Source organism: Chiloscyllium plagiosum, unplaced genomic scaffold, assembly GCF_037043375.1.
Source record: "Chiloscyllium plagiosum isolate Xiang-an unplaced genomic scaffold, Cpla_swu_hap1 HiC_scaffold_26, whole genome shotgun sequence".
Taxonomy (NCBI): Eukaryota; Metazoa; Chordata; class Chondrichthyes; order Orectolobiformes; family Hemiscylliidae; genus Chiloscyllium; species Chiloscyllium plagiosum.
In genome coordinates this window covers 47,604,146-47,631,363 of record NW_028270164.1, presented here as the reverse complement: position 1 = coordinate 47,631,363, position 27,218 = coordinate 47,604,146, and the positions used below count along the sequence as shown (strand labels likewise).

The 27,218-nt window shown below is 42.5% G+C and overlaps 1 protein-coding gene and 1 long non-coding RNA gene across 3 annotated transcripts in view; one reads left to right on the top strand and one right to left on the bottom strand.

The window, feature by feature from the left end:
* Positions 1-8,859: 8,859 nt before the first annotated feature.
* Positions 8,860-22,878, bottom strand: LOC122563294 (uncharacterized). Its single transcript, XR_006315554.2, has 3 exons — positions 22,779-22,878; positions 13,371-13,463; positions 8,860-9,622 (listed from the first exon to the last, which is right to left on the bottom strand). It is a non-coding gene; the product is annotated as an uncharacterized LOC122563294 (long non-coding RNA).
* Positions 22,879-23,027: 149 nt separating this feature from the next.
* trim33 (tripartite motif containing 33) overlaps positions 23,028-27,218 on the top strand; it is a 151,875-nt gene continuing 147,684 nt past the window's right edge. For both annotated transcript variants that reach the window (XM_043716996.2, XM_043716995.2), the window contains exon 1: positions 23,028-23,712. In XM_043716996.2, the coding sequence (XP_043572931.2) occupies positions 23,133-23,712 (580 nt within the window). In that variant the 5' untranslated portion in view covers positions 23,028-23,132. The remainder of the gene's footprint in view (positions 23,713-27,218) is intronic.

Below are 27,218 nucleotides of genomic sequence, written 5' to 3'. Positions count from 1 at the left end.
AAGAGGGCTTTATGACAGACAGGGGGAAGTGGAAAGGGGGCTGTACAATAGTCAGGGGGAGTGGAAGGGGGGCTATACTGCAGTTGGAGGGAGCGGAGAGGGGACTATACTGCAGTTGGAGGGGAGTGGAGAGGGGGGCTATACTCCAATGTGGGGAGTCGAAAGGGGCTGTCACTTCAGTCATGGGGAGAGGGAGGCCTATCACTGCAGTTAGGGAGGGAATGGAGGGGGGCACTCACTGCAGTTGCAGGAGAAGGGGGTGATGTGCTGCAGTTGGGGAGGGGAGAAGGGTTGATCTGCAGTTGGTGGGGGAGTGGATGTGGGGCTATCATTGCAGTCGAGGGAAGGGGGGTTGTCACCACAGTTGAGGGTGGGAAGTAGGGGTGCTGTGTTGCTTGCCACATGTAGTCATGGACAACACCAAAGGCACATTGACTGTCTGCATACATATTCACGTTTTTTCCTTTTGCTAGTTCCAGTGCTTTAGTGAGTGCTACCAGTTCTGCTACCTGTGCGGTCTGACTTCCATCAATCCTTCCAGAAATAACTGTTTGTAACTTATCATTTATCACAGCCCATCCTGTTCGGGGCGACCCTGCTACTTATTTTCTTGACCCATCCAAGAGGGTCTCCTCAGCTGTCTCTAGGAGAGGGATCCTGTATTCGCCCCCTATCTTCATTCCCTCTATATCCCCACAGTTGTGTGGTTCCCCTGTGTTTAGAATTCCCTCAGCTGGGGTTTCTCCTCTATCCCTAACTATTACCACAGACTGACTTGGGGGTAAAATAGCTGCTTCCCACTTTGCACTTCTCATATTGGAGACAGCCCTCAGTTTCCCTGTGTTTAGCATCACTACTAGGGTGTGTTTAATGTGGAGAATGACATTCCCTGTCATTACTATGGGCTCACTAAAGAGCCAAGCAGTGCAGTCTAAGGCTGCTATACACCTGGGGAATCCAGTGACTACTGGCCCTTCTGTAGTTGAGTAGTACCCTACAGGCCTTCTCCTGCTACCGTGTCTTCGATGACCACTGCGGAGTAAACTCCTCCCTCATTATTACAGTGGATGCGAAAATCCTAGCTGGGATCTGGCAGCCCAAGTCCAGGGACCGATATGAGTCGAGTTTTAAGCTGACTGTATGCCTCCTCCTGTTCTGGCCCCCAGGTTACAGGTTCCAAGACAGGCTTGCCTTCTTTAATTAATCTCTGGATTGGTTCAGCCAATTTTGCGAACTCGGGTATAAAGCTCCAACTGTAGTTGAATAGCCCCGTGACCTTTCTGACCCCCCCGACAGTGGCAGGTCACGACATCTGTTGGATTGCTTTCTTGTGGTCATTGGGTATTTCGTTGAGTCCCTGGGATATGAGGTATCCCAGGTAAAAGTCTTGTGTTTTGCCAATTTGTGCCTTTGTGGGGCTGACTTTTAACCCTGCGGTTGCCAATTCCTGTAATACTAGCCTTAAAGATTCCTGGTGTCCTGACTCGGACTCTGAGGCAATTAGGATATCAACTACATATTGGAGGGCAGTAACTCTACTGGTAAATCTATTCTCTTTAGGATGTCGCTCATCATCCTGTGAAAAATAGAGGGGTTGTTGTGGCAGGCGAGTCCACGTGTACTGCCTGTTCAATACTATAAAAGCGAATTTATTCTGGGACTCAGGGTGTAACGGAATGGACCAGAAGCCATTGGCTATGTCTAAAACAGTAAAAATCTTGTGCTCGAGGGCCAAGCCCTTTAAGATGGTTGAGGGGTCTGCTATAATGGGGTGCAATTTGGGGGTGACCTTATTTAGCCCTGTATAATCAATGGTGAGCCTGTAGCTCCCGTCAGACTTTATTAGTGGCCACGTTGGGGAATTAGTTGTACTTGTGGTTTCTTTCAGGATTCCCTGTTTCACTAGTCCTTTCACTATCTCCACAACTGCTTTCTCCACTTCGGGTTTTATTGGGTGTTGCCGGTGGGGCTTATGCTCTGGTCCGGGAACCCTTATCGGGTCTCTGTTAACTAGACCTGTATCTAACTTTGTTTCTGACCAGGCTCCACAGATGGAGGCGCAGATGGCTCCAAATCCCCCCTTTTCGAGGTTCAAGTCCCTACTGGTGGCTGTAGCCACTTTCATAATTTCAAGGTGACTTGTAAGTTTCCCAATCTCAGTTTTCTGACCGTCCTGTCTGGGCCAAATCAATTTCCCTTTTGCACAATCAATTAGAACATTATATTCTCTCATGAGATCATTGCCCGTCATGGTGCCCTCGTTATTTTGGCATACATAGAATTTCATGGGGACATATATATTGTTCATTTCTACAAGAATAGTTTTTCTTAGGTAAGCTGGTGTTTTATCCCCTCGTACCCCAGTTAAGTGAATCATTTTATTGTGTGGGGTAAGGTAAGTTTGTGATGGATACAGCCGCTCCTGTGTCCTCTAACATTTCACAAGTCCTCCCTCCTATTACTGCGGGTATGTGAATTCTCCCCTCTCACTTACCCTCATGGATGGGGGCAGCCGGTTGTCAGCTCTGCTAACCTTGGCACTCCCCTGGTTCCGTGGTGGTCTGGGTGGTGTTTGGGGATGCCCAAAGCTTTTTCCAGCGCACTGCTTGCGTGTGTCCTGTTCTTTTGCAGTGGCTGCAGTATTTTACATTGTTCCCTGGTGTATCCCCTGCTTGTGGGACCCTATATTCTCTAGCAAAGTGTCCCTGTTGGCCACAGTTGTAGCACAATCATTTTATTCTGCTCTTGCCTCCAGTAGGCTGCTTTTGTCATTTCTGCATCCTGCACCTCCACTCAACTAGGTCATCATAATCCTGGGACATTATTACTCCCATTTTCAGGATGGCTTGGTGGGTGCTCGATTGCCCTTCTTTAAAAGCTTGGATGAATGCCCGATCTGGGTTTGCTTGCCTTGAGCTTTCCTGATGGACCCTAAATAATCATTCCCCATATTCAGTGGCTCCTTCCCCTTTAAGTTGCTTAGTGTCCATGATCCTGCACCAGTTTGTGGGAGCATTCCTCTGGATTCTCTCTTTAAGATTGGTGAAGGGGGTGGATTGAGCATCTATCTCAGCTGTGAGGATGACGGCATGTGTCCACCATCCTCCCCTAAAGTCTCGGGCTGCTGTGGCATCGGGTCAGCCAGCTACCTGGCTCCACTTGTCCGCTGGGCAAGCTCCCTGGACAAGCTGGTGTATGCCCTCAGGTGTAGTTGGTGCCCGACCCATAAGGTATCCAGCTCTTCCCAGAACCTGGTATTTGCGCTCTGGAGCTGTAATTTGCCCAGGGAGGCCATAATTTATTGCCTCTCCCCTGGGGTGAAGGGTTTATAATTTGCTTTGGGCTGTGAGTCTGTTACTCCTCTGGTAATGGGCACTAAGTTATACTCTTGCATGGTTTGTCCAACAGAGGGAGCAGTTGGTCCCTCCTGGACAGTCTTATAGGAGGGGAGAGAGTCAATCTCCCTTTCCTCCTATACTTTTTCTAATCTTTGTTCCAGCTCTTTTATCCTATCCTTCAGCTCTTCAATTTGTTGTTGGCCTTTTCTCCACCTACCTGTAGCTAATTGATACACTAACACTACTCCTATCTTTTTAGTTTTGTTTCATTTTTGTTTATCTATCCACTCTCTCTGTTGTGCTAATGTCTGGAATGGATCCCAACCACTTTTCTTCATTTGCTCTGTCAATCCTTGTCTGTTTGCCTTGTATTTCTCAATAAGGGAACCTGCAGTGTTCCCTTTAAAACTTTGATCTACCATTTAGCAGATTGTGTACCCCTGGATACCACCAACAGTAAAGTGTTCCTAACCAGTGGGGACTTCTCTACCCCCGGCTAATAATACCGTCCCAGCACCGTCCGTACGGCTGTAGCAGCCTCCTTGTAAGCTCTCTACTGGTGGGAATTCTCTGCCTGAGAAATCGGTACCTACCGGGAATGCTGGCTCAGTAGGGTGTGCTCTCTACCAGTGGGATTTCTCTACCCTCCCGGTCACCTCCACTGACCCAACACCCCCTGATAGGCCCAGAAACCTACCTCTAGCCCAGTGTGCTCTCTACCGGTGGGACTCATTATCCTCCCGGCCACCGCCACTATTCAAGCTCTGTCATTCTACTACAGACTGACGGGGTATCACGGTTACTCTCAGTGTCCATGCTCCCCACCTCGGTAACGTGCACTCCACTGAGGTTTGGCTCTTGGTCAGGGTGATCAGCTCCTCTTCCTCACCACATTGGAAATTACAAGTACAGACAGCACCCCACTTTTAACTGAAACTCTAACTGGACTCTGTGTTGTTCACCCTTAGAGTCCATTACCTGACTTTGCCACTTGCCCCTCACAACTCCTAGTGCCTTCGGCGCCTCAATTCCCACTTCATATCCCAATCTTCACGTGGGGGCTACCCCTCTTAACAACCGGTTTAGGGCAGGACTTTTGAGACAGGCACTACCTTGTCCTCTGGCTGTTTCAGCACAAGCAGCAGGCTCTTACAACAGTTAATACAATTAACACTTATTCTCCACAGACATGCACTTAACTGTAAGAAATCAGACACTACAATCGGTATACCTTTTAAACTGTGTCCTTGGCCCAGTCTGACTCTTCCCATTTGCAGGTACAAATTTGTTCTTACCCCAGCTCCCCAAACGTAGCCTTCGACCAGGGCTCCAGTAACAAGAACCCTGCTCGCAGCACCAATTGTTGCGGGATAAATCACCAGCCTTGGAGTCAGAGTCAGAGTCGGGGTTCAATGACAGAGTTTATTGTACAAGGAAATTCTGGAGTTCCGACGAGAGAAAGACACCAACAGTACATTAGTCATTTGTGATTCTTCTCTCAACCCGGAGCACGTCAAGATACTTTTATACATTTTGTGATATAATAGGTCAGTGATGAGATTATATTGTCTCTGTAACATAGTTTGTTTGTTGTAAACATTGCAGAATCGGTCATAGTTTTGATACAGTCATTGTCAGTTCCAGCGCAGCCTTTGTTAATTTCAGTGTGGTTGTTGTCAGTTTCAATGTCTGCGCTGAAGTAATGGGCGCTAATCCCTCTTCCTGAGAAGGACGATTACTGCAGCCCTGGTTATTAGCACTTTGTACTGAGTCCGTATCAAACTGTTAGCATTTTTATCAAAGGTGTTCGCTGGGCCCAGACACTTCGGCGGGCAGTATACACTACTCATGTGTATTCTGTTCCCCACCCTCCTTAATCAACTTGGCTGTGAGTCATTGTGCTGGCATTCTGGTGGCCACAGGCAGTGTCTGTGTTTGCTCTGCTATCTCTTTCCATATTGTATCCAGCGGCCATCTTGTGTGTCAAGTGGTCAACCTAAAGCTCAGCTGCTATCTTGTGTATCCATGTGTCAAGTGTCACCCTTTCCCATGCCATCTCCCACTTCATTTGCAAACAGGAATATATGTGAGATCCCCATTCTGAATGAAGAAAAATATGGCAAACTAAATCAAGGTTCTTTGCCAATAGTAAGGTCGAGAGAATTATGCCACCAAAGGAAGGATATAACAGATGGGCCAAAATATCCCCTTCAGCCTTTCTTTGTTATTTGAACAGATAGTTCCAATTATTTGACTGGGGTTCTTGTGGCACAGTGGTGGTGTTCCTACATCTGAGCTAGGAAGCCTAGGTTCAAGTCCCAGTTGCTTAAGTGTGTTTAATAACATCCCTGAGCAGGTTGATTTAAAAAAAATGCAAACAAGGAATTTTTCACAGGCTGTACAGAATATTTTAAAACAGACTTGGAATGTTCATTTAAAGACAAAGCTGCTCCTTTTATAATCTTGGAATTAAGAATACTGCAAACTATGTACATCTGTCACTGTATCCACCACCTGCCTCGCACATTGCAGAGTCAGGAGATTGTACATCGGATTTATCAACCCTCTCAGAAGCCATTGAACCACAGGGAAGACATCTTCAATAAAGAGAAAAAGACAGGAGGTGAAAGATTGTGAAGCTCTTCAGGCTGAACATTCTTTGCTGGGCCCTCTGCTTTTTGTCATTTATATAAATGATTTGGATGCGAGCATAGGAGGTACAGTTAATAAGTTTGCAGATGACACCAAAATTGGAGGTGTCGTGGACAGCGAAGAGGGTTACCTCAGATTACAACAGGATCTGGACCAGATGGGCCAAGAAGTGGCAGATGGAGTTTAATTCAGATAAATGCGAGGTGCTGCATTTTGGGAAAGCAAATCTTAGCAGGACTTATACACTTAATGGTAAGGTCCTAGGGAGTGTTGCTGGACAAAGAGACCTTGGAGTGCAGGTTCATAGCTCCTTGAAAGTGGAGTCGCAGGTAGATAGGATAGTGAAAAGGGCGATTGGAATGCTTTCCTTTATTGGTCAGAGTATTGAGTACAGGAGTTGGGAGGTCATGTTGCAGCTGTACAGGACATTGGTTAGGCCACTGTTGGAATATTGCATGCAATTCTGGTCTCCTTCCTATCGGAAAGATGTTGTGAAACTTGAAATGGTTCAGAAAAGATTTACAAGGATGTTGCCAGGGTTGGAGGATCTGAGCTACAGGGAGAGGCTGAACAGACTGGGGCTGTTTTCCCTGGAGTGTCGGAGGCTGAGGGGTGACTTTATAGAGGTTTACAAAATTATGAGGGGCACGTATAGGATAAATAGACAAAGTCTTTTCCCTGGGGTTGGGGAGTCCAGAACGAGAGGGCATAGGTTTAGGGTGAGAGGGGAAAGATATAAAAGAGACCTTAGGGGCAACTTTTTCACGCAGAGGGTGGTACGTGTATGGAATGATCTGCCAGAAGATGTGGTGGAGGGTGGTACAATTGCAACATTTAAGAGGCATTTGGATGGTTATATGAATAGGAAGGGTTTGGAGGGATATGAGCCGTGTGCTGGCAGGTGAGACTAGATTGGGTTGGGATATCTGGTCGGCATGGATGGGTTGGACCGAAGGGTCTGTTTCCATGCTGTACATCTCTATGATTCTATGATATGAAAAACTTTTAAAAGATCAAAGTAACAATGTTGGGAGGGGGAGATCAAAACAGAGTCAGAGACCAACATACAAATATAGAAGAATGACAAAGAGTATAGTAACTTTTAGGTTGCAGTTCAATCAAAAGACAAAGGGACTTTAAAAGCTGAGTGATCAACAAGCTGAGAGACAATTTTTGTTTTATTTAACAGACAGAGTCATAGAGATGTACAGCACGGAAACAGACCCTTCGGTCCAACCTGTCCATGCTGACCACATATCCCAACCCAATCTGGTCCCACCTGCCAGCACCCGGCCCATATCCCTCCAAACCCTTCCTGTTCATATACCCATCCAAATTCCTTTTAAATGTTGCAATTGTACCAGCCTTCACCACTTCCTCTGGCAGCTCATTCCATACACGTACCACCCTCTGTGTGAAAAAGTTGCCCCTTAGGTCTCTTTTACATCTTTCCCCTCTCACCCTAAACCTATGCCCTCTAGTTCTGGACTCCCTGACCCCAGAGCAATGTCACTGGCATTCAGCTAGTTACTATTAATATTAAATAGTTTGTGCAGATCTTGTGATTCAAAAATCAGAAGAAATTGCTACTTTCCATCTTGACAACAGCAACTTCTATGTATTTATGCAGCACCTTTAGCATCATAAAACACAATGGGGTACTTCACGTGAGAATTATAAAATAAGATATGACAATGTGCTCTGGTTTCCTTACAGTCTAAATATGTGCAAGTTAGGTGGATTGGCCATGTTAAATTGCCCTTGGTGTCCAGGGATGTGCAGGCTAGGTGGGTTAGCCACAGGAAACGTAGGGTTACAGGGATAGGGTAGGAAGGTTAGTATAGGTGGGATGCTATTAAGAGGGGTGGTGTGGACTCGATGGGCCAAATGGTCTGCTTGTGCACTCTATGGATTCTATGATTCTAAATATATAATGCTGTTAACATAGCAAAATGTACCCAGTGGCTTCACAGAAGTGTTTTGAACAAGGTGTCCCATAATGCAATATTAGGATTGATGATGCAATATGAGGAGCAACTTGAAGGGGAAATAATATAAAAACAGGCTAAGGAGTTTACTGAGAGCATTTAAGGGTTTAGGGCTTTGGTGGCTGAAGTCACAGTTGTCAGTTGTGACATGGTTAAGATCTGGAATGTTCAGGTCGGAATTAGAGGAGTGCAAAATCTTGAGGATTGTAGGGCTAAATTAGATTGTTATGTAAATAAAACTCCACAGGCATCCACTATACAGAAAGTGTGATCATTGTTATATCTTTGTCACTATAACTTTCAACGATGTGTCAAAATCTGGAAAGGATACGTTTCCTGAATTCGTCACTGTCCCTTGCAGACAATATGTGGAGGAACCAGTGTTGGACTGGGGTGGACAAAGTTAAAAATCATACAACACCAGGTTATAGTCCAACAGGTTAATTTGGAAGCACTTTTCACAGCGCTGCTCCTTCTTCAGGTGGTTGTGAAGCAGAACCATAAGATACAAAATTTATAGCTAAAGATTACAGTGTCATGCAAGTAAAATTATATAGTTAACAAACCTAGATTGTTAAGTCTTGCATTTTTTAGAATGGGTTACAGGTTATGGTTCATTAGTATGTAAATCCCAGAACTTCTTTTAAGTCACGTTCTCAAGATAACTTAAGGGTTTATGAAAAAAAAGGTGATATCTCAGGGATGTCTCAATCTTGAGATACAGACAGACTCTGACCTCACACCTTTAATGCATTATCTGAGCTGAGATGTCACCTGGGATACAAGTTGATGCAGCCTGTTGGTGATGTCACAAAGCAACTTCTTGGAAATTGAGCCCGAACTTGTTTGCAAGTTAAAAATCACACAACACCAGGTTATAGTCCAACAGGTTTATTTGTAAGCATTAGCTTTTGGAGTGCTGCTCCTTCTTCAGGTGGTTGTGAAGCAGGACAATAAGAGACAGAATTTATAGCAAAAAATTAGCGTCATGCAAGTAAAATGATATATTTAACAAACCTAGATTGTTGTTAAGTCTTTCATCTTTTAGAATGGATTGCAGATTTTGGTTCATTAATATGTAAATCCCAGAACTTCTTTTAAGTAACATTCTCAAGATGATTTAAGGTTTTATTAAAAAAAGGTGATATCTCAGCTCAGACAATGCATTAAAGATGTGAGGTCAGAGTCTGTCTCTATCCTAAGATTGAGACAATCCCTAAAATGTCACTTTTTTTATAAAACCTTAAGTCATCTTGAGAATGTGACCAGAGGTGTTAAAGACCCCCATGTGTTCGTTGTCTCTGTGCAGATTCTTGACTTGAGACCCCAAGTTACACCCTGACCCATCGACACAGAACTTAACAAATAGACTCTCGTAGAAGCTTACTTTGGAAATTGTTTAATGCGAGGAAATTGTCCCGCTGACATTATCCAAACAATATTGGTGGTCAGATTTTGGCTAAGTGTTGCACCATAACAATTAAATTCTTTTTTCACTTCTGCATTGGGTGAGATGCATGATCTTACTTCATTGGTTATGCTGTTTTTGGACTGCTCTTTGTCTGCCACCACCCAACTGATCTTGCCATCAGCTGCAACTGGAACCATCAGCTGCCATTGAAGAGGAGATGATTCCAGTATATTCTGTGAGGGAGAAAAATAGACCCACCAAAATCAGAACTCTCTGTCAGACAAAAGAAATAGATGGAGAGTAGCAGAGTGCAGGTGATGATACCCAGTTGATAATACAACTGAAAACCAGGATAAATAAAGAAAGTTAATTGAGAAACGAAATAATATAGTCATAGAGATGTACAGCATGGAAACAGACCCTTCGGTCCAATCCATATAGTCCTACCTGCCAGCACCCGGTCCATATCCCTCCAAACCCTTCCTATTCATAGACCCATCCAGATGCCTCCTAAATGTTGCAATTGTACCAGCTTCCACCACTTCGGCAAGGAGAAAATACAGAAAGAGCTAACATAAATGGAAATATAAAAGTCTTCTACAGGCACATAAATATTAAAAATCTGGGAAAAGGTTGAGACAAAAAGGAGATTTGCATATAGAGGTAGAAAATATGGATGAAGTACTAAATGGATTATCTCATTTTATCAACCATAAGAGGTGATGCTTCTGAGGTCACGGAGGTAGGAGAGGTTGTTAAGACACAGGATGAAACAACATACTAAAATTGATAAAGAGGTTCTAAAAGGTAGGCATCATATTTGAATTTGATAAGATGGCAGTTCAGATATATACAGCTGAGGACACTGAGGGAAATAAGAGTGGAAATTGCTGGTTCACTGGTCATAATCTTGCAGTTTTCTATTGATAGGGTACTTGGTACCAGAGGACTAGAGACACCTTTTCTCTAGAAAAGATGAAATGATAAACTCAGTAAGTACAGGCCAGTCAGTATAACCTCAATGGTTGGAAGCTTTTCGTGAATAATTATTTGAGAAAATTAAAGGTCATTTGGAAAAATATGGCTGAATTAATAAAAGCTAGAATCACTATGTTAAAAGTAAATGTGTTTATCTAAAAAAAGGAATTCAACAAGTTTGATAGCATCTGCAGAGAAAGAAAGAATTAATGTTAACCCAGTTCTGAAGAAGAGCAATAGTGGACTCAAAATGTTCTCTGTAGCTTAGTTCTGAAGAAGAGACTTAGCAGAGTTGAAATATTAACTCTATTTCTCTTTTTACAGATGCTGCTAGACCAGATGGGTTTCTCCAGAACTTTCTGCTTTTATTTTAGATTCTCAGTACCTGCAATATTTTACTTTTATTTAGTGTTTAACTAACTTCATTGACATTTTGTTTTTGGATCAGGTAACGGAGAAAGTTGATGAGAATAATACGGTACACACAGTGGGTCGACTTCTAAAAGGAATTTGATAAAGTGTCACATAACATGCTTGCTAGTTGAAGCTTGAGGAAAAATAAGAACAGGAACAGCATGGATACAAACTTCAGGAAATCAAATGTAGTGGGTGCAGTTTGTTTTCGAACTGGAGCTCAGTATTTAGTGCGCTTCCTCAGGGGTTGGGACTAGGGTCACTGCTTTTCTTGGTGAACAATAATGACATAATCTTGAGCACAATTTCAAAATTTGCAGATGGCATTAAATTTGAAAATGTATGAACTGTAGAAATGATAATTATAGAATTCAAGACGACACAGTTGAAGGAGTAGGCAAACATGAAGTAAATGTGATTTAATGTGGGCAAGTGTGAATTTCTTTGTAGGAAGAAATTTAAAATTAGAATACAATTCTAAAGGGGCTACATGAACAGAAAGATGGGGGTAAAGGTGCATAAATCATAGAAGGTCGTAGGACAGATTGATAAAATGATTATAGAGTCATAAAGATGTACAGCACAGAAACAGACCCTTTGGTCCAACTTGCAAGGTTGGGCCGGCTGGACTCATTTCCACTCTTGTTTACACGTGTGAGTGGTGACTTGATTGAAGTGTACAAACTCCTCAGTTGTACTGACAAGGTGGACATAGAAAAGATCTTCCTCTTGTGGATAAGTTCAAGACTAGGTGACAGATCACAGTTTTAAAATTCGGGTTGCCTTTTTTAGGACAAACATGAGGAGAATTATTTTTCTCTCAAAGGGCTGTGTGACTAGAACTCTATCTCAGAGGGGGTGATTGAATTGGTTAAAGAGCGTAATGAATAGATTATTCAAAACATAAAATGCTGGAAGGCACAGCCAGTCAGGTAGCATCTGTGGAGAGAATGCAAGCTAATGTTTTGAGTCTCGATGATTCTTCATCAGAGCTGACGTGAAGTGTGGAAGGGGAGCATTTATGCAAGAGTGTGGGGGTGGAGTGCTGGGGAAAAAGGGTACTAGTAGTGCAGATTAATTGATTGGAATAGATAATGTGGATAGATTATTATTAGGCAAGGGATACAAAGATTATTGGGGTAGTTGGAAATTTGGAATTTCAAACATAAACACTTTAGCCATGGCCTTATTGAATAGTGGAACAGGCTTGAGTGGCTGAATGGTCTAGTTTTGTTCTTATTTAATAGGTTTATAAACAACAAGTTTAGATATTCTGAGAAAGTTGATAAGCGTTTTTATATAAGTATTCAAAAGCATAAAAAACCTAGACAAAGTAAGTGGAACAAAACTGTACTCATTGGTGGAAGGATTAAGAACATGAGGGCATGAATTTACAATGACTGGCAAAAGGGTTTTGTGTAGAGGGTAATTGAGCTCTGCAATTGTCCGAAACTGGTGGAAGGCTTTCAGTATACAATATGATAGCCACTTGAAGAGAAAATTTACAGGGCTACAGGGAAACGATGGAAGAATGGAAATAGCTAAATTGCCCTTGCAGAGAGCCAACATGATATCAAGTGTTTTGGCCCTTCTGTGTTGTAAAACTTCAATGATTCTAGCAAGCCAGAATGATTTTCAACAAGGCTGACTAATATGTTTGACACATAGACCGGTACAGGCAACATTCCAATATCAGTTTATGGTTGAGCTGAATATACACAGTGGGGACAGGGTATGTTTTTGTTTGTTATTAACAGATGGGCTGAATGTCCTTGCTGATGTATACCTGCCTTATGATTTGTGATCTAATGAAGCAATGGCAGCTCCTGCTGGTGAGTAACAGCAATGCTACTAATTAATCTTCTTGGCATCACTTTTGTATTTAGCTCAAGTTTCCAAGAAACAAAAGGAAATGGGAACAAGTGTCTGAAGTGTCAATCTTGGTTACATTTAGCACCATCTTTCTTTTCCTTTAGGAAAATACCAAGTGGATTATCAACTTGTAAAGTCCAGAATAACATTTCTATTAAGGAGAAGGTAGCAAACAAATATCAGTTGGAGGAATGTATACAGACCAATAGCCTGCATTGATTTTCATGTTAAACATTTTTCCACTGAGTGTCCATATTCTATCTTTTCCTCTTAAGTGTTAGTCCTGAATGATTATTGTCACAACAAACATTCAGCAGGGAAATGATTAAATCAGAGTAAAGTTCAGATTGCAAACTCAACATGGTTCACAAGCATCATCTGTAAGAACAATCCAATGTGGCATTACAGGAGAAAATCAGCTGAACTTTTGCTTCAGCAGAATGTTATCCCAGTTCTTTGTGAGGGTTGCTAGAATGTTCCTTAAAAAAATTGTAACAATATTACTGTGCGGGGAAAAATGTGGAGCCTAAATTCCTTATCTTGTCTGTACAAATGTTTCAGCTGTGGCTCCGTGATAACACTCTTGATATTGTGTTAAAAGATTGTGGGTTTAATTCCCACTCCCCCGACTTGTGCACATAACAATAAAAACGTGCATGCACATCATTGGATGTCCCAAAGCATTTTACAGCTTTTAATAATTTTCATCTGTCTCACCTGAAAGCAAGCACCTCTAACAGTGCAGAATGTTCTCAGTATGGTGTAATGTCAGCCTAGAGACATAAGGCTTGTACCCACAATCTTCTGACTCTGGCAAAAGAGTGAACATAATTCAGAATGACATTTCAGTACAGTACTCAGGAGTGTTGCATGCATCAGTGGTGCCACTTTTCTGGATGAAACCATTGCTTCATTTCCCCCCTCAGGTGAATGTAAAAGAACCAGTTGTACTATTTTGAAGAAATCAACATCAGTAAAACATATTATCTCACTAAGTTTGTAGGACTTCACTGTGAAGATGTTTCCTACAATACAACATTGGTGTCATTTCAAAAGTACTTAGTTGGTTGTGAAGCATTTCTAGGCTTCTTAAGGGGAGGGTGTGAGAGACTTGTGTGACTGGCAGGAGGGAAAGCTGTTTAATCCACAGTGTTTTTAAGTAAAAAGCACTTACTTTTCCATTAGGTTTTTAGGTCAGAGTCAAGCCTACAAGTTAGGCCATGTCCATTACTTAAAAAACCCCAGCAACTTAAAGGGACCTCACATCTGTTAGCCCTCAGGCAAAGTTCCATGGCAGCCACTGCTACTTTGGAGTTTGCAATCTCAAAACTTTGGCTGTCAATTCCACTGGAAGTCATGACCATCACCATGGGAGTCCAGGACTTATCATGATAAGAGGGGCCGTTGCATGGGACCAATATTATCTGAATTTCTTCTCTGAATCATCCCAATTTAGACATACATTTCAGCTTTGGTGGAACTCCCTATGTAAAATTGTGGAAGCAATTTCATTATATGGACTGTGGGAATTCAAGGCAACTCACCACCACTATTTCAAGGGCAACAAATGATGAATTATAAATGCTGGAAGGCCCACATTTCAAAAATAAGTAAACAATTGTGGCTGTCTGTGACATGGCACACACACTAGTTACACAGGATTGAAAATTATATTCAGTTAGAAAACAACATACTGAAAATAGAAATGTCAGATTGACAGAGATGGCACAGTTCTGAGGCCAGGTTGAATACTCATTGCATTGACAGCATGAAAGGAATTTTATTCTACATGTGGGCTAAAGTATATTTGTCTTAAGAATGATTGGTGCTAAGTCTGGACAAAAGGCAGAAACATTTCATTGAACACCAAAAGTGCATGCACACACGTTTGCACAAGCACAGAGTCAGTAAACTTTGTTACCTATGGTTATCTACTTCACATATTATTGTTATGAAAAATAATTGGTAAAATGTCCACCATGATTCTATAATTAAGTTGAAATGTCTGGAAATTTATTTATTGATCTGTCAAGTAGTATAGTGTCATATTACTCAAATCCATATCTTGTATACCTGCAAACATAAATTTGCTAAATTAGGCTTCTGAACAAGAAATTAAGGAATATAATTTTTAAAACACACTAAGGAATTCCAATTCATTCATTCTCAGAGATTTCCAATATTATACTACATCTTACATCCTCGGTCTGTTTGTCCTTATGCAACCGACAAACTATTTGAATCCAAGATGGGGCAATAGAGTCTTGTGGTCCTAATAAACTTCAACTGTCTCTCGCTCAATTCAATTTTACTTTAGCTTCTCAATAAATCTAACCATAATATCAATTTGGCTGAGTTGATAGCATTGTTTACATTGATACTTTCACTTGTAGTTGCAGGTGGGTGGAAGAATAATGAGTGGATCTTCTGCCTACTCTGATTTGTCAAATGTCTGGGAGGAGTTTTGAAACTACCTGCATATGTTTCCTAGCATTGACTAGGATTGGAATTTTCCTCTTGCTGGATGCTGTTGCAGGCCAAAATAACATTCTGCCTAACACATTTGAGCAGTGTTACGTTTATATTTCAGTGCTGCCGTGATTCAAAAGAAAGAGGTTGTACATCACAGTGATTGGCAGATTAAATCAAACATCACGTTTCTTCAGTTGTTTGAAATATGCAGAGCACAGACCACATACACCAACCCGCACTTGAAAAACATGAACAAAATGTCTGTTAGCTATGATTCCTCATTTGGGTAAAACTTGTTGAAGAATTCCAAGTGCACTTGTTACAATGTTAACAACAAATTTAAGATAATCAATTGAACTCATAATGTGGCTTATTTATATTTCCTAAAGTTCTCTTTACAGCAAAAATCAAGTTCTGTACTATTAAGTAATTGATTCTACCAGTATCCTTTTTTGCATTGGTAATGTTATAGTTAAGTAACGTAGGCTAATGCTCTGGACATGGGCTCAAATCCCACCATAGTAGTTTATATAATTTAAATGCAATTATTAACACTGGAATTTAAAACTAATCTCAATAATGGCAACCATGAAACTATCATCACGTGAAAAGAAATCTGCTGTCTGTACCTGATCTGCCTACATATGACTTCAGACCCTAGTACTATGGTTGACTCTTGATAGCCCTCTGACATGACCAAGCAAACCAGTTCAACGCAACTCAGGATAGGTGGCACATGCTGCCCATTCCAATAATGCCAACATTCCATGAAAATTCCCCTGATCTCCTTGATTGATTCTGCTCGATACATGCTTAAGAAACAATAAATTTTTCAAAAGAGACTTCCCTTTTATAAATAAAACAAATAACTGCAGATGCTGGAGATCTGAAACACAAACTGTAAGTGATGGAGAAACTCAGGAAGCCTGGCAACAGCTGTGGAGAGAGAAAGAGTTCATATTTCGAGTTTAGTAATGGGACAAGGTCTGACATGCTGAGTTTCTCCAGTACGTACTGTTTTTGTTCCTTTTCATAAAATCATGTTGACGTTGCTTGATTACATTATGATTTCCTAAACGTCCTGCTGCTACTTCATCCGTAACAGATTCCAGTATTTTCATAATGACTGATGTTAGACGAGTGGCCTATAGTTTCTAGCTTTGGGTCAAAGTGATATAGGTAGGTTACATGAGTGGACAAAGATCAGAAAAATTGAGTACAATGTGGGAAACTATGAAATTGTCTATTTTGGCTGGAAGAATAAAAAAGCATATCTAAATGGTGAGAAATTACAGAGCTCTGAAGAGCTAACAGATCGAGGTGGCAGAGCACCTTCATTGCAATAGGTTAAAATGCAGATACAACAAGTCATTAGGAATAGTATGTCATAGTGTATGGAGAGGGAACTGGATCACAAAAGTAGGAAGTTTATATTTCAATTATAGATTGCTTTTAATAGACTACATCTGGAGTACGCTGTACAGTACTGATGCCCTTATTTAGGTGCAAAAGTGGTGGGATCATGGAGAAGATTTGTAGGAGAAAGTGAGGTCTGCAGATGCTGGAGATCAAAGTTGAAACTTTATTGCTGGAACAGCACAGCAGGTCAGGCAGCATCCAGGGAACAGGAGATTCGACGTTTCGGGCACAGGCCCTTCTTCGGGAATGAGCAGAGAGTGTTCAGCAGGAGAAGATAAAAGGTAGGGAGGAGGGACTTGGAGGAGGGGAGTTGGAAATGTGATAGGTGGAAAGAGGTCAAGGTGAGGGTGATAGGTCGGAGTAGGATGGAGGCGGAGAGGTCAAGAAGAAGACTGCAGGTCAGGAAGGCGGTGCCGGGCTGGAGGGATCCGGCTGAGACAAGGTGGGGGGAGGGGGGATGAAGAAACTGGTGAAGTCCAACTGGTGAAGATTTTTAGCTCAGGCTGTGGATCAGGTTGTGGGTTTGCTGTCTGAGCTGGTACATTTGTTCGCAGACATTTCGTCACCATGCTAGGTAACATCATCAGTGAGGAGAAAGTGAGGTCTGCAGATGCTGGAGATCAGAGATGGAAATGTGTTGCTGGAAAAGCGCAGCAGGTCAGGCAGCATCCAGGGAACAGGAGAATCGACGTTTCGGGCATAAGCCCTTCTTCAGGAATGAGGAAAGTTTGTCCAGCAGGCTAAGATAAAAGGTGGGGAGGAGGGACTTGGGGGAGGGGCGTCGGAAATGTGATAGGTGGAAAGAGGTCAAGGTGAGGGTGATAGGTCAGACTGGGGTGTGGGCGGAGAGGTCGGGAAGAAGATTGCAGGTTAGGAAGGCGGTGCTGAATTCGATGGATTTGACTGAGACAGGGTGGGGGGAGGGGAAATGAGGAAACTGGTGAAATCCGAGTTCATCCCTTGTGGTTGGAGGGTTCCTAGGCGGAAGATGAGGCGTTCTTCCTCCAACCGTCGTTTTGTTGTGGTCTGACGATGGAGGAGTCCAAAGATCTGCATATCCTTGGTGGAGTGGGAGGGGGAATTGAAATGTTGAGCCACAGGGTGGTTGGGTTGGTTGGTCCGGGAAGAAGATTGCAGGTTAGGAAGGCCCCCACCCCAGTCTGACCTATCACCCTCACCTTGACCTCTTTCCACCTATCACATTTCCGACGCCCCTCCCCCAAGTCCCTCCTCCCCACCTTTTATCTTAGCCTGCTGGACAAACTTTCCTCATTCCTGAAGAAGGGCTTATGCCCGAAACGTCGATTCTCCTGTTCCCTGGATGCTGCCTGACCTGCTGCGCTTTTCCAGCAACACATTTCCAACATCATCAGTGAGCCTCCAGTTAGGCGTTGATGTTCTGTCCCACTGCTATTTATCTGTCTTGGTTTGTTGTGGTAGGTGATATCATTTCTGGTTCTGTTTCTGAGAGGTTGGTAAATGAGGTCCAATTCTATATGTTTGTTAATGGGGTTTGGGTTTGAATACCAGGCCTCTAGGAATTTCCGTGTGTGTCTTTATTTAGCCTGTCCCAGGTTTAATGTATTGTCCTAGTCGAACTGGTGTCCCTCTTTGTCTGTATGTATGGATTCCAGTGATGGTTGGTCATGTCTTTTGGTGGCAATTTTCCTACCCATTTATCCCATGTAATGTTTGTTGCTGTCCTTGCATTGTATTTTGTATACAATGTTTGTTCTGTTAATTGTTGGTACAGGGTCCTTTAAATTCATCAGGAGCTGTTTCAGTGTGATGGTAGGTTTATGGGCTACCATGATGCCTAGGGGCTAGAGTAGTCTGGTCACCATCTCTGAAATGTCTTTGATGTATGGCATTAGACAATAGACAATAGGTGCAGGAGTAGGCCATTCTGCCCTTCGAACCTGCACCACCATTCAATGTGATCATGGCTGATCATCCTTAATCAGTATCCTGTTCCTGCCTTATCTCCATAACCCTTGATTCCACTATCCTTGAGAGCTCTATCCAATTCTTTCTTAAATGAATCCAGAGACTGGTCCTCCACTGCCCTCTGGGGCAGAGCATTCCACATAGCCACCATTCTCTGGGTGAAATTTCTTCTCATCTCTGTCCTAAATGGTCTACCCCGTATTTTTAAGCTGTGTCCTCTGGTTCGGCACTCACCCATCAGCGGAAACATATTTCCTGCCTCCAGAGTGTCCAATCCTTTAATCAGATCCCCTCTCAGTCTTCTAAACTCAAGGGTATACAAGCCTAGTCGCTCCAGTCTTTCAGCGTAAGGTAGTCCCGCCATTCCAGGAATTGACCTCGTGAACCTACACTGCACTCCCTCAATAGCCAGAATGTCTTTGCTCAAACTTGGAGACCAGAACTGCACACAATACTCCAGGTGTGGTCTCACCAGGGCCTGTACAGCTGCAGAAGAACCTCTTTGTTTCTATACTCAATCCCTCTTGTTATGAAGGCCAGCATGCTATTAGCCTTCTTCACTACCTGCTGTACCTGCATGCTTACCTTCGTTGACTGGTGTACAAGAACACCCAGCTCTCTTTGTACTGCCCCTTTACCTAAATTGATTCCATTTAGGTAGTAATTTGCCTTCCTGTTCTTGCCACCAAAGTGGATAACCATACATTTATCCACATTAAACTGCATCTGCCATGCATCTGACCACTCACCTAACCTGTCCAGGTCACCCTGTAATCTCCTAACATCCTCATCACATTTCATCCTGCCACCCCGCTTAGTATCATCAGCAAATTTGCTAATGTTATTACTAATACCATCTTCTATATCATTAATATATATTGTAAAAAGCTGCGGTCCCAGCACTGATCCCTGCGGTACTCCACTGGTCACTGCCTGCCATTCCGAAATGGAGCCGTTTATCACTACTCTTTGTTTCCTGTCAACCAACCAACTTTCAATCTAAGTTAGTACTTTGCCCCCAATACCATGTGCCCTAGGTTTGCTCACTAACCTCCTATGTGGAACTTTATCAAAAGCTTTCTGAAAGTCCAGGTACACTACATCTACTGGATCTCCCTCGTCCATCTTCAGAGTTACATCCTCAAAAAATTCCATAAGATTAGTCAAGCATGATTTCCCCTTCATAAATCCATGCTGACTCTGACCTATCCTGTTACTACTATCCAGATGTGTCGTAATTTCATCCTTTATAATAGACTCCAGCATCTTTCCCACCACTGAGGTCAGACTAACTGGTCTATAATTTCCTGCTTTCTCTCTCCCACCTTTCTTAAAATGTGGTACAACATTAGCCACCCTCCAATCCGCAGGAATTGATCGCGAATCTATCGAACTCTGGAAAATAATCACCAATGCATCCACGATATCTCGAGCCACCTCCTTCAGTACCCTGGGATGTAGACCATCAGGCCTCTTGTTTATTTATTTTTGGTAATAGTGAGCTTTGAGAAGTTTGTACCTCAAGTTGAGGTTCTGGACATAAGTTTGCTCGCTGAGCTGGAAGGTTTGTTTTCAGAGGTTTCATTACCATAATAGGTAACATAATCAGTGAGCCTCTGGTAAAGCACTGGTGGTATGGCCCGCTTTTCATTTATGTGTTTTGGGTTGGTGATGCCATTTCCTGTGGTGATGTCATGTCCTGTTCTTTTTCTCAGGGGACAGTAAGTCGGATCCAAATCAATGTATTTGTTGAGGCTCACTTTTCTTTATCTTGGTATGCTGTTGTTTAGTGTTGATGGCTTGTTCTGGCATACCTGCACATTCATGGTCAGTCATGTTAGTGTACAGAGTTTTTCGGCGCGAAATGTCTCATTCATATTTGTGGAGTTGGTTGTGGGCATCATTTACCATAACTGCTGCAAGTCCATGTGCTGTAGACTTTGTAGTGATTGATGCAACTGAATGGTTTGTTCGGCCATTTCAGAGGGCAGTTAAGAGTCAACCACATTGCTATGGTTCTGGAATCACAGATAGATGAGAGCAGGCAGGGATTTTCTTACTTTAAGGACACTGGCATGCTTTTTGTGTTTTCTACTGTGAAGACTGAAATGTTGGCTAAAAGTTTGTCATTTCCTATATTTGTACATGCAGATAAGAATTTAGGTGGTCCACACTGAATGAACCTACTTTTCACTATTACAATTTAAAATGTGAGATCTCAATTGCTCAATTTCAATCCTGTCTGTACCCGACCTTCCCTGGTGGCCACGCCCTCCTTGCAGATTAATGCTTGATAGCCAGTTTCATCTTTGTGACCAGTTCTGGAAAACATTTTGCAATGTTAAAGATTCTGTAAGTAAGCTAGTGTCATTTTGACAAATATTTATTAATGTTAACTGGAATCCCTGTAGGCTGGTACAATTATAACATTTAAAAGGCATCTAGATGGGTACATGAATAGGAAGGGTTCTGAGGAATAAGGACCATATGTTGGCAAATGGGACGAGATGAATTTAGTCAGCATGAGTTGGACCAAAGAGTTTGTTTCCATGCTGTAAATCTCTATGACTCTAAGAGATGGCTTTGGTTAGTTGCTGGACACAGTAAAACTCTAAGGTTTGTTTCTCAGAATTACAGGAATCATAGAATCCCTACAGTGTGGAAACAGGCCATTAGGCCAATAAGTCCACACCAACCCTCCAAAGAGTAACCTGCACAAACCATTCCTCTTCTTTATTACCCTATATATACCCCTGACTTATGCACCTCACCTACACATGTTTGGATTGTGGGAGGAAACCAGAGCACCTGGAGGAAACGCATGCAGACAAGGTGAGAATGTGCAAACTCCACACAGACAGTCGCCCGAGACTGGAATTCAACCTGGGCCCATGGCTCTGTAAGGTAGCAGTGCTAACCACTGAACCACCATGCCGGTGATAAAGAAACTCTTGACCTTGGTTTTCATACCACTGAAATATTATGATCAAAAGTTTAAATATTATTTTGGATCATCATAGGAACTACATACACATGGTGAAATTTGTTAAAGCAAACATAGAAGCCATGGAAATTCTCTTGTTATTTTCAATAACAAAACATTAACAGTAGCAGTGGTGGAACAGTTCATTTGTCAGCCTCTGAAACCAAATGACAGGCAACTATTCTTTCACAATATTAATTAAAACATGATATTTTAACATTGATGATATCTGCTCAAAGGAAAAGGTCATAACTTAATTGCAGCACCTATTTCCTGCAGGAGACCACATAAGTATTTAAAATTATCACAGGGCTTTGCTCCTAAGTGTAATGTCAAGTTTTTTGGTCCTCTGCAACTATGGTGACTTTACTTTTAATTCCAAAAAGAAAATACAATTCATTGCTGACAGAAGTCTATTTCTCAAATTTGTTCTTAAGTGTAACCTGAACATTTGCTCAAACGTGTAACATGAAAATTACTGCTTCTCAACAATCAGTGCTGAAATTGTGTTGCTGGAAAAGCGCAGCAGGTCAGGCAGCATCCAAGAGCAGGAGAATCGACGTTTCGGGCATGAGCCCTTCCTGAATAAGCCCTTCTTCAGGAAGGGCTCATGCCCGAAACGTCGATTCTCCTGCTCCTTGGATGCTGCCTGACCTGCTGCGCTTTTCCAGCAACACATTTTCAGCTCTGATCTCCAGCATCTGCAGTCTTCACTTTCTCCTCAACAATCAGTGACCAACTTCATTTTCTGGTTTTAATTCTTACTCATTCTCACAGAGATGTACAGCACAGACACAGACCCTTCGGTCCAACTCTTCCATGCCGATCAGATATCCTAACTTCATCTAGTCCCATTTGCCAGCACACGGCCCATATCCCTGCAAACCATTCCTATTCAAAAGCCCATCCAGATGCCTCTTAAATGTTGCAATTGTACCAGCCTCCACCACATCCTCTGGTCTCTTTTATATCTCCCCCCCTAAACCTATGCCCCTCTAGTTCTGGACTCCCTCACCTCAATGGAAGACTATTTACCCTATCCATGCCTCTCATAATTTTATGAACTTCTATAAGATCACCCCCTCAGCCTCCGATACTCCAGGGAAAACAGCCCCAGCCTGTTCAGCCTCTCCCTGTAGCTCAGATCCTCCAACCCTGGCAACATCCTTGTAAATCTTTTCGGAACCCTTTCAAGTTTCACATCTTTCCGATAGTAACAGTCTTAAACATATACTCATTATGTATGAAATTGAGTATACCATCAGTGTTGTAAAGAGAATTAAATAAAGTGCACTGGTGACTACCTTGCAGCGATTTCAAAGCGCCGTGGGTCTGCTTGTCTGACTAAGTGCTACGGACACGTGACACCAGCCCGCCATTTGCCGCACGTCGGCGACCTACACAATCAACTGGAACGAACCGACGACGTGCCGTGCGTCCTGACATCTGCCATCCCCTGCTGGGCGGCGTGGGTGCAGATGACCAATGACTAGACGGGTTGTATCAGGCGGCGGGACGCGGGCGCGCTCGGCCAATGAACGCCGCTGTTGGAGGTGGCGGTTGGTCGGTGTCGGACAAGCTCGAGAGAGTTTTGAATGTGAGCGTGCGCGGAGCGCGCGGGAGAGCGAGCGAACGAGGGAAAGAAAGGAGGAGAAAAGATGGCGGAAAACAAAGGTGGAAATAATATAGAGGCGAACGGTGTTAGTGAGAAGAGCGGCCTGCTCGACAAGGATGAGGACAGCCGGGAGAAATCGGAGCCGGAGGTTAATGCGCCGTCGGGATTGGCGACGACGTCGACAACGACAACCACAGGATCAATAACAACAACAGCGGCGGTACCGCTATCATCGGCCACGGCGGCTGAGGGACCGGGTCAGAGCCCAGGCCTGAGTCCGGGAGCAGGTCCCGGACCAAGCCCAGGGCCGAGTCCGGGACCGGGACCAGGCCCAGGCCCGAGTCCAGCGTCAGGAACCAGTCCGGGTGGGGGCCCAGAGAAAACGGTAGCCGTCCCGGTCGCGCCTCAGGCCGCGGCCCCCGCTGAGGTGAATCTGAACCTCTTGGATGAGTGCGCCGTGTGCCGTGAATCGCTACAAGGGAAGGAGCCCAAGCTACTGCCCTGCCTCCACTCCTTCTGCAAGCGCTGTCTGCCGGAACCGGAGCGTCAGCTGAGCATCCCTATCCCCGCCGCGGGCAATAACGCCGCAGGAAATAACGGAGACTCGCCGACCATCCAACAGGGTAAGTACCGACTCGCAGCCCTGGGTTAGGGGATCCACCCGGCCACTGCGGACTTCACTGGCAACTTTTACAATTTAATGCCGTCCTCTCTCGACATATCAAATTCCCCGAAGTTGTGACATGGTGAACTCCTCTTCCGATTGCAGTAGTGTGGCAAATATTTTGTCAGTTTCTAACTTGATTTGGTGCCTTGGGTAAACAGAATACGTGTTGCAAAGGAATGCAAGAAACCTTGGTTGTCTCACGTTGTGTTGATGCTTATGAAAAAGGTTTTAGTTTGGTTCCAAAAATAAAACCTTAATTTGTATCTGTTTCGCACTATATTTGTTTGTCTTTCGAAGTGGTGACGGCGTCTCTTAATGTAGATTATCATTTGTAATGGTCAAGAGTTCACCTTGTAAGTACTACAGAACTTCTCTTACATGAGAATAGACAAAGAATCCAGATTCAAACGTACCTTAGGTTGCGCATATGTTGACATGTTTTTCCCGAACTTACTCTGTCTGCATTTTTGTTTTAATAGCATTTTTTTCACGATTATTTGTGTAGTACTCTGAGTAGACCTGGTGTGTTATCAAATGTAAAACTGTATTTGAGTGTCATTGTGTAATTAGTACTGTTCAAGTATGTTATATTAATTATATTTGAATACATACTACACAGCTGATATATTTAAATTGGGATTTCAAATAGGACAAGTTATGTATTGATAAATTGGTTTACAAATTCTTGCTTCCTCCCAATGAACATATTTAAAATAAAACTGAGCTGAGCTGAACAAATTGTCTATTTCAAAACTCTGCAAATTTTAGTACAGTTCTGTTGTTAAAAATATGCTATTGTTGTAAACTCAATTCCACCTATTTTTGAGTCAGATGTAAGGTCTGTCCTATCTCAAGTTCTTTAATTTAAAGTGAACACCATATCATTCTTTAGTTTTGACTTGTGTAGTTCAAGCAGAATTCACTTCAATAGGTAAGAGTTGGCTGTATCCCAACCAACCAATTTCTCCCCTGTTCAAGATTTTTTTCAAACGTTGAGTTATGTTCAACTCTTGCACATTCCTGATTTTAATTACTCTTCCTAACCCCCTTTGCCTCCTAAATCCACTTCTATAAGACATTCTGTGATAATTACCCCAAATGGGGTGACACGTAGCTCAGTAGTTAGCAGCATCAGGGACCCAGGTTCGATTCCAGCCTTGGTCTGTGTAGAGTTTGTACATTCTCCCAGTGTCTGCGTGGGTTTCCTCCGGGTGCTCCAGTTTCCTCCCACAGTCCAAAGATGTGCAGGTCAGGTGAATTGGCCATGCTAAATTGCCACTAGTATTAGGTGTATTAGTCAGAGGGAAATGGGTTTGGGTGGGTTACTCTTCAGAGGGTCATTGTGGATTTGTTGGGCTGAAGGGCCTGTTTCCACACTTCAAGGAATCTGATCTAATGTATTTTTGAGCATTTGTTTCAATTGTCCCTGCTGTAGCTTGGCGTCTTGCTTTATATTGCCTCTGTGAAGTAACTTGGCATTTTGTTGCATTGGAGTCGCTACATAGAAAGTTATTTCAAATGTGCTAATAGTTGTTAGTATATCAATGGGCAGAAACTGTTTTGGAAACTATTTGACAATATTAATTAGATAATTGTGCAATTGGAGATAGCAGGTGTAAGCTTTGCATGACAAAATACATTTTAAAATTCTGATTAAATCCCTCTGGCTTTGGTGATTGACAAGGTAAACAAATTATTTAGTTTTATGATTTCATGGAGTTGGGTGAAGTTTTTTAATTGTTCGTTTGAGTTATCCTTTGTACAAATGGCCCTCCTCTTAGCCCTCAAAAAATAAGGACTTGTGAATTAACTTGACCCGTTGCTGGTCCAGACCTTCTGAATGAATGAGTGGTTAACCTTGGGTTGTTTATGCTGAATGTCAGGACCTGGAAGAAATTCCTTTTTGTGCGTACGTGTGACACTAATGTGCAAAATGTAAACTTCTGATGGACAGAGATATGATTTGGATCATCAGCAGATCCTTTTGCTATTGGCTCTGCTATTGTAGATATTTTCTAATCACCCTGGTCAGATGTTATGACACCTATCTTGAGCATATGGAACTTGGACCTGGGTGTCATGAATCCCTGGACCCTGTGCTTATAGATTTAGGCTGCATGCCTTGGACTTGCCAAGAAATTTACTTGGGGAATAGTCACACTGTTAATCACAGGCATTTGGTATGAACAGAATATTCAATTGGAAAGGTCTTATACATTTGGAAGTCAGCTTGCTGAACAATTAACACTGCTCCCTACACCCTACATTTAGTCCCTTATGCAATGCAAAACATCCTAGTACGTTGGATAAATCTATCCACTTACTACCTATTGGATAAACAAATAATTGGCAATAAATGCACTCAATGATCTGATGCATTTTATCTTTTAATTTGAAGCACTTCATACAAGACTTCTCTATCCTTACAATGAATGAAAGGATCTACAAACTCAATATGCAAATTCATTTTAAAATTTTTTAGCACTTAAAATATGACATAACATGGCAAGTTCAATGGATCAGATTGACAATTGCTCCATTGTTGGCCTGAAGGAGGGGTGTGGTATTGACCATTCTGCACTGCATTGTGGCCACTTGTTATTTGTTTTGGTTACATTCCTTAGATGGGATAGAAAACCCCTAAATCTCCAATGCACATGGGTAAGTAATGTGGCATTTTCCACTGGCAGGAAGATTTGGACTAGTATTTTCTCAGCAACTGCTCTGTTCAAAAGATGTTGGATATATGAAATAAACATAAGCATGGAGGTTAATTTTGATAAACTGTGAAATGCCATAATGCCTGTTGCAATGGTTGAGTTTGACTGTTAAAACTTAGTTTTGTGAAAATACCTGATCTTAAAAGTAAGAAATAGCAATTATTTAGAAAAACAAAATTAAGGTTTAAATTTTAGTGCTTCTGAAAAATGTTCAGTGGAAGTGATCACCAGGAATTACTTCACAGCTGAGCATGGTCGCTAAAATGGTATAGCAGCTTTAAGTCACGTGGTAAGCATGGGTATTTGGATTTGACAAGCTTGAATAGGCATTTTTGTAATTTGTTACAATTGGCTGACCAAATGAACGAGGAAGGTGAGCAAAACAAGTATAGATTACTAATCTGTGACAACTTCCTATAATGAGGCAAATGTAGTTTGATCGTTCAAACTCTGAGCATATGTTTTTCTTTTTTCATGCAAGTTCTTTTCAGCTTTGATAGATGAACAGGATTCAGTGCTGTTATTTGAAAAAGAATAAGTTCTTCTAGTGTTTGGGGTAACATCCTTCATCAAACCATGCTGGTTTGACACAGGTTGCATTGTAGCTTTGTGTATGCGAAATAGAGCTGACTTTGTTTACACAAATCTATTCATACACTGCTTTACTGATATACAGACAGGGTACAGCATAGATAATATTTATTTGATCTGGATCCACTAAGACCATTTGTGGGATCCAGCA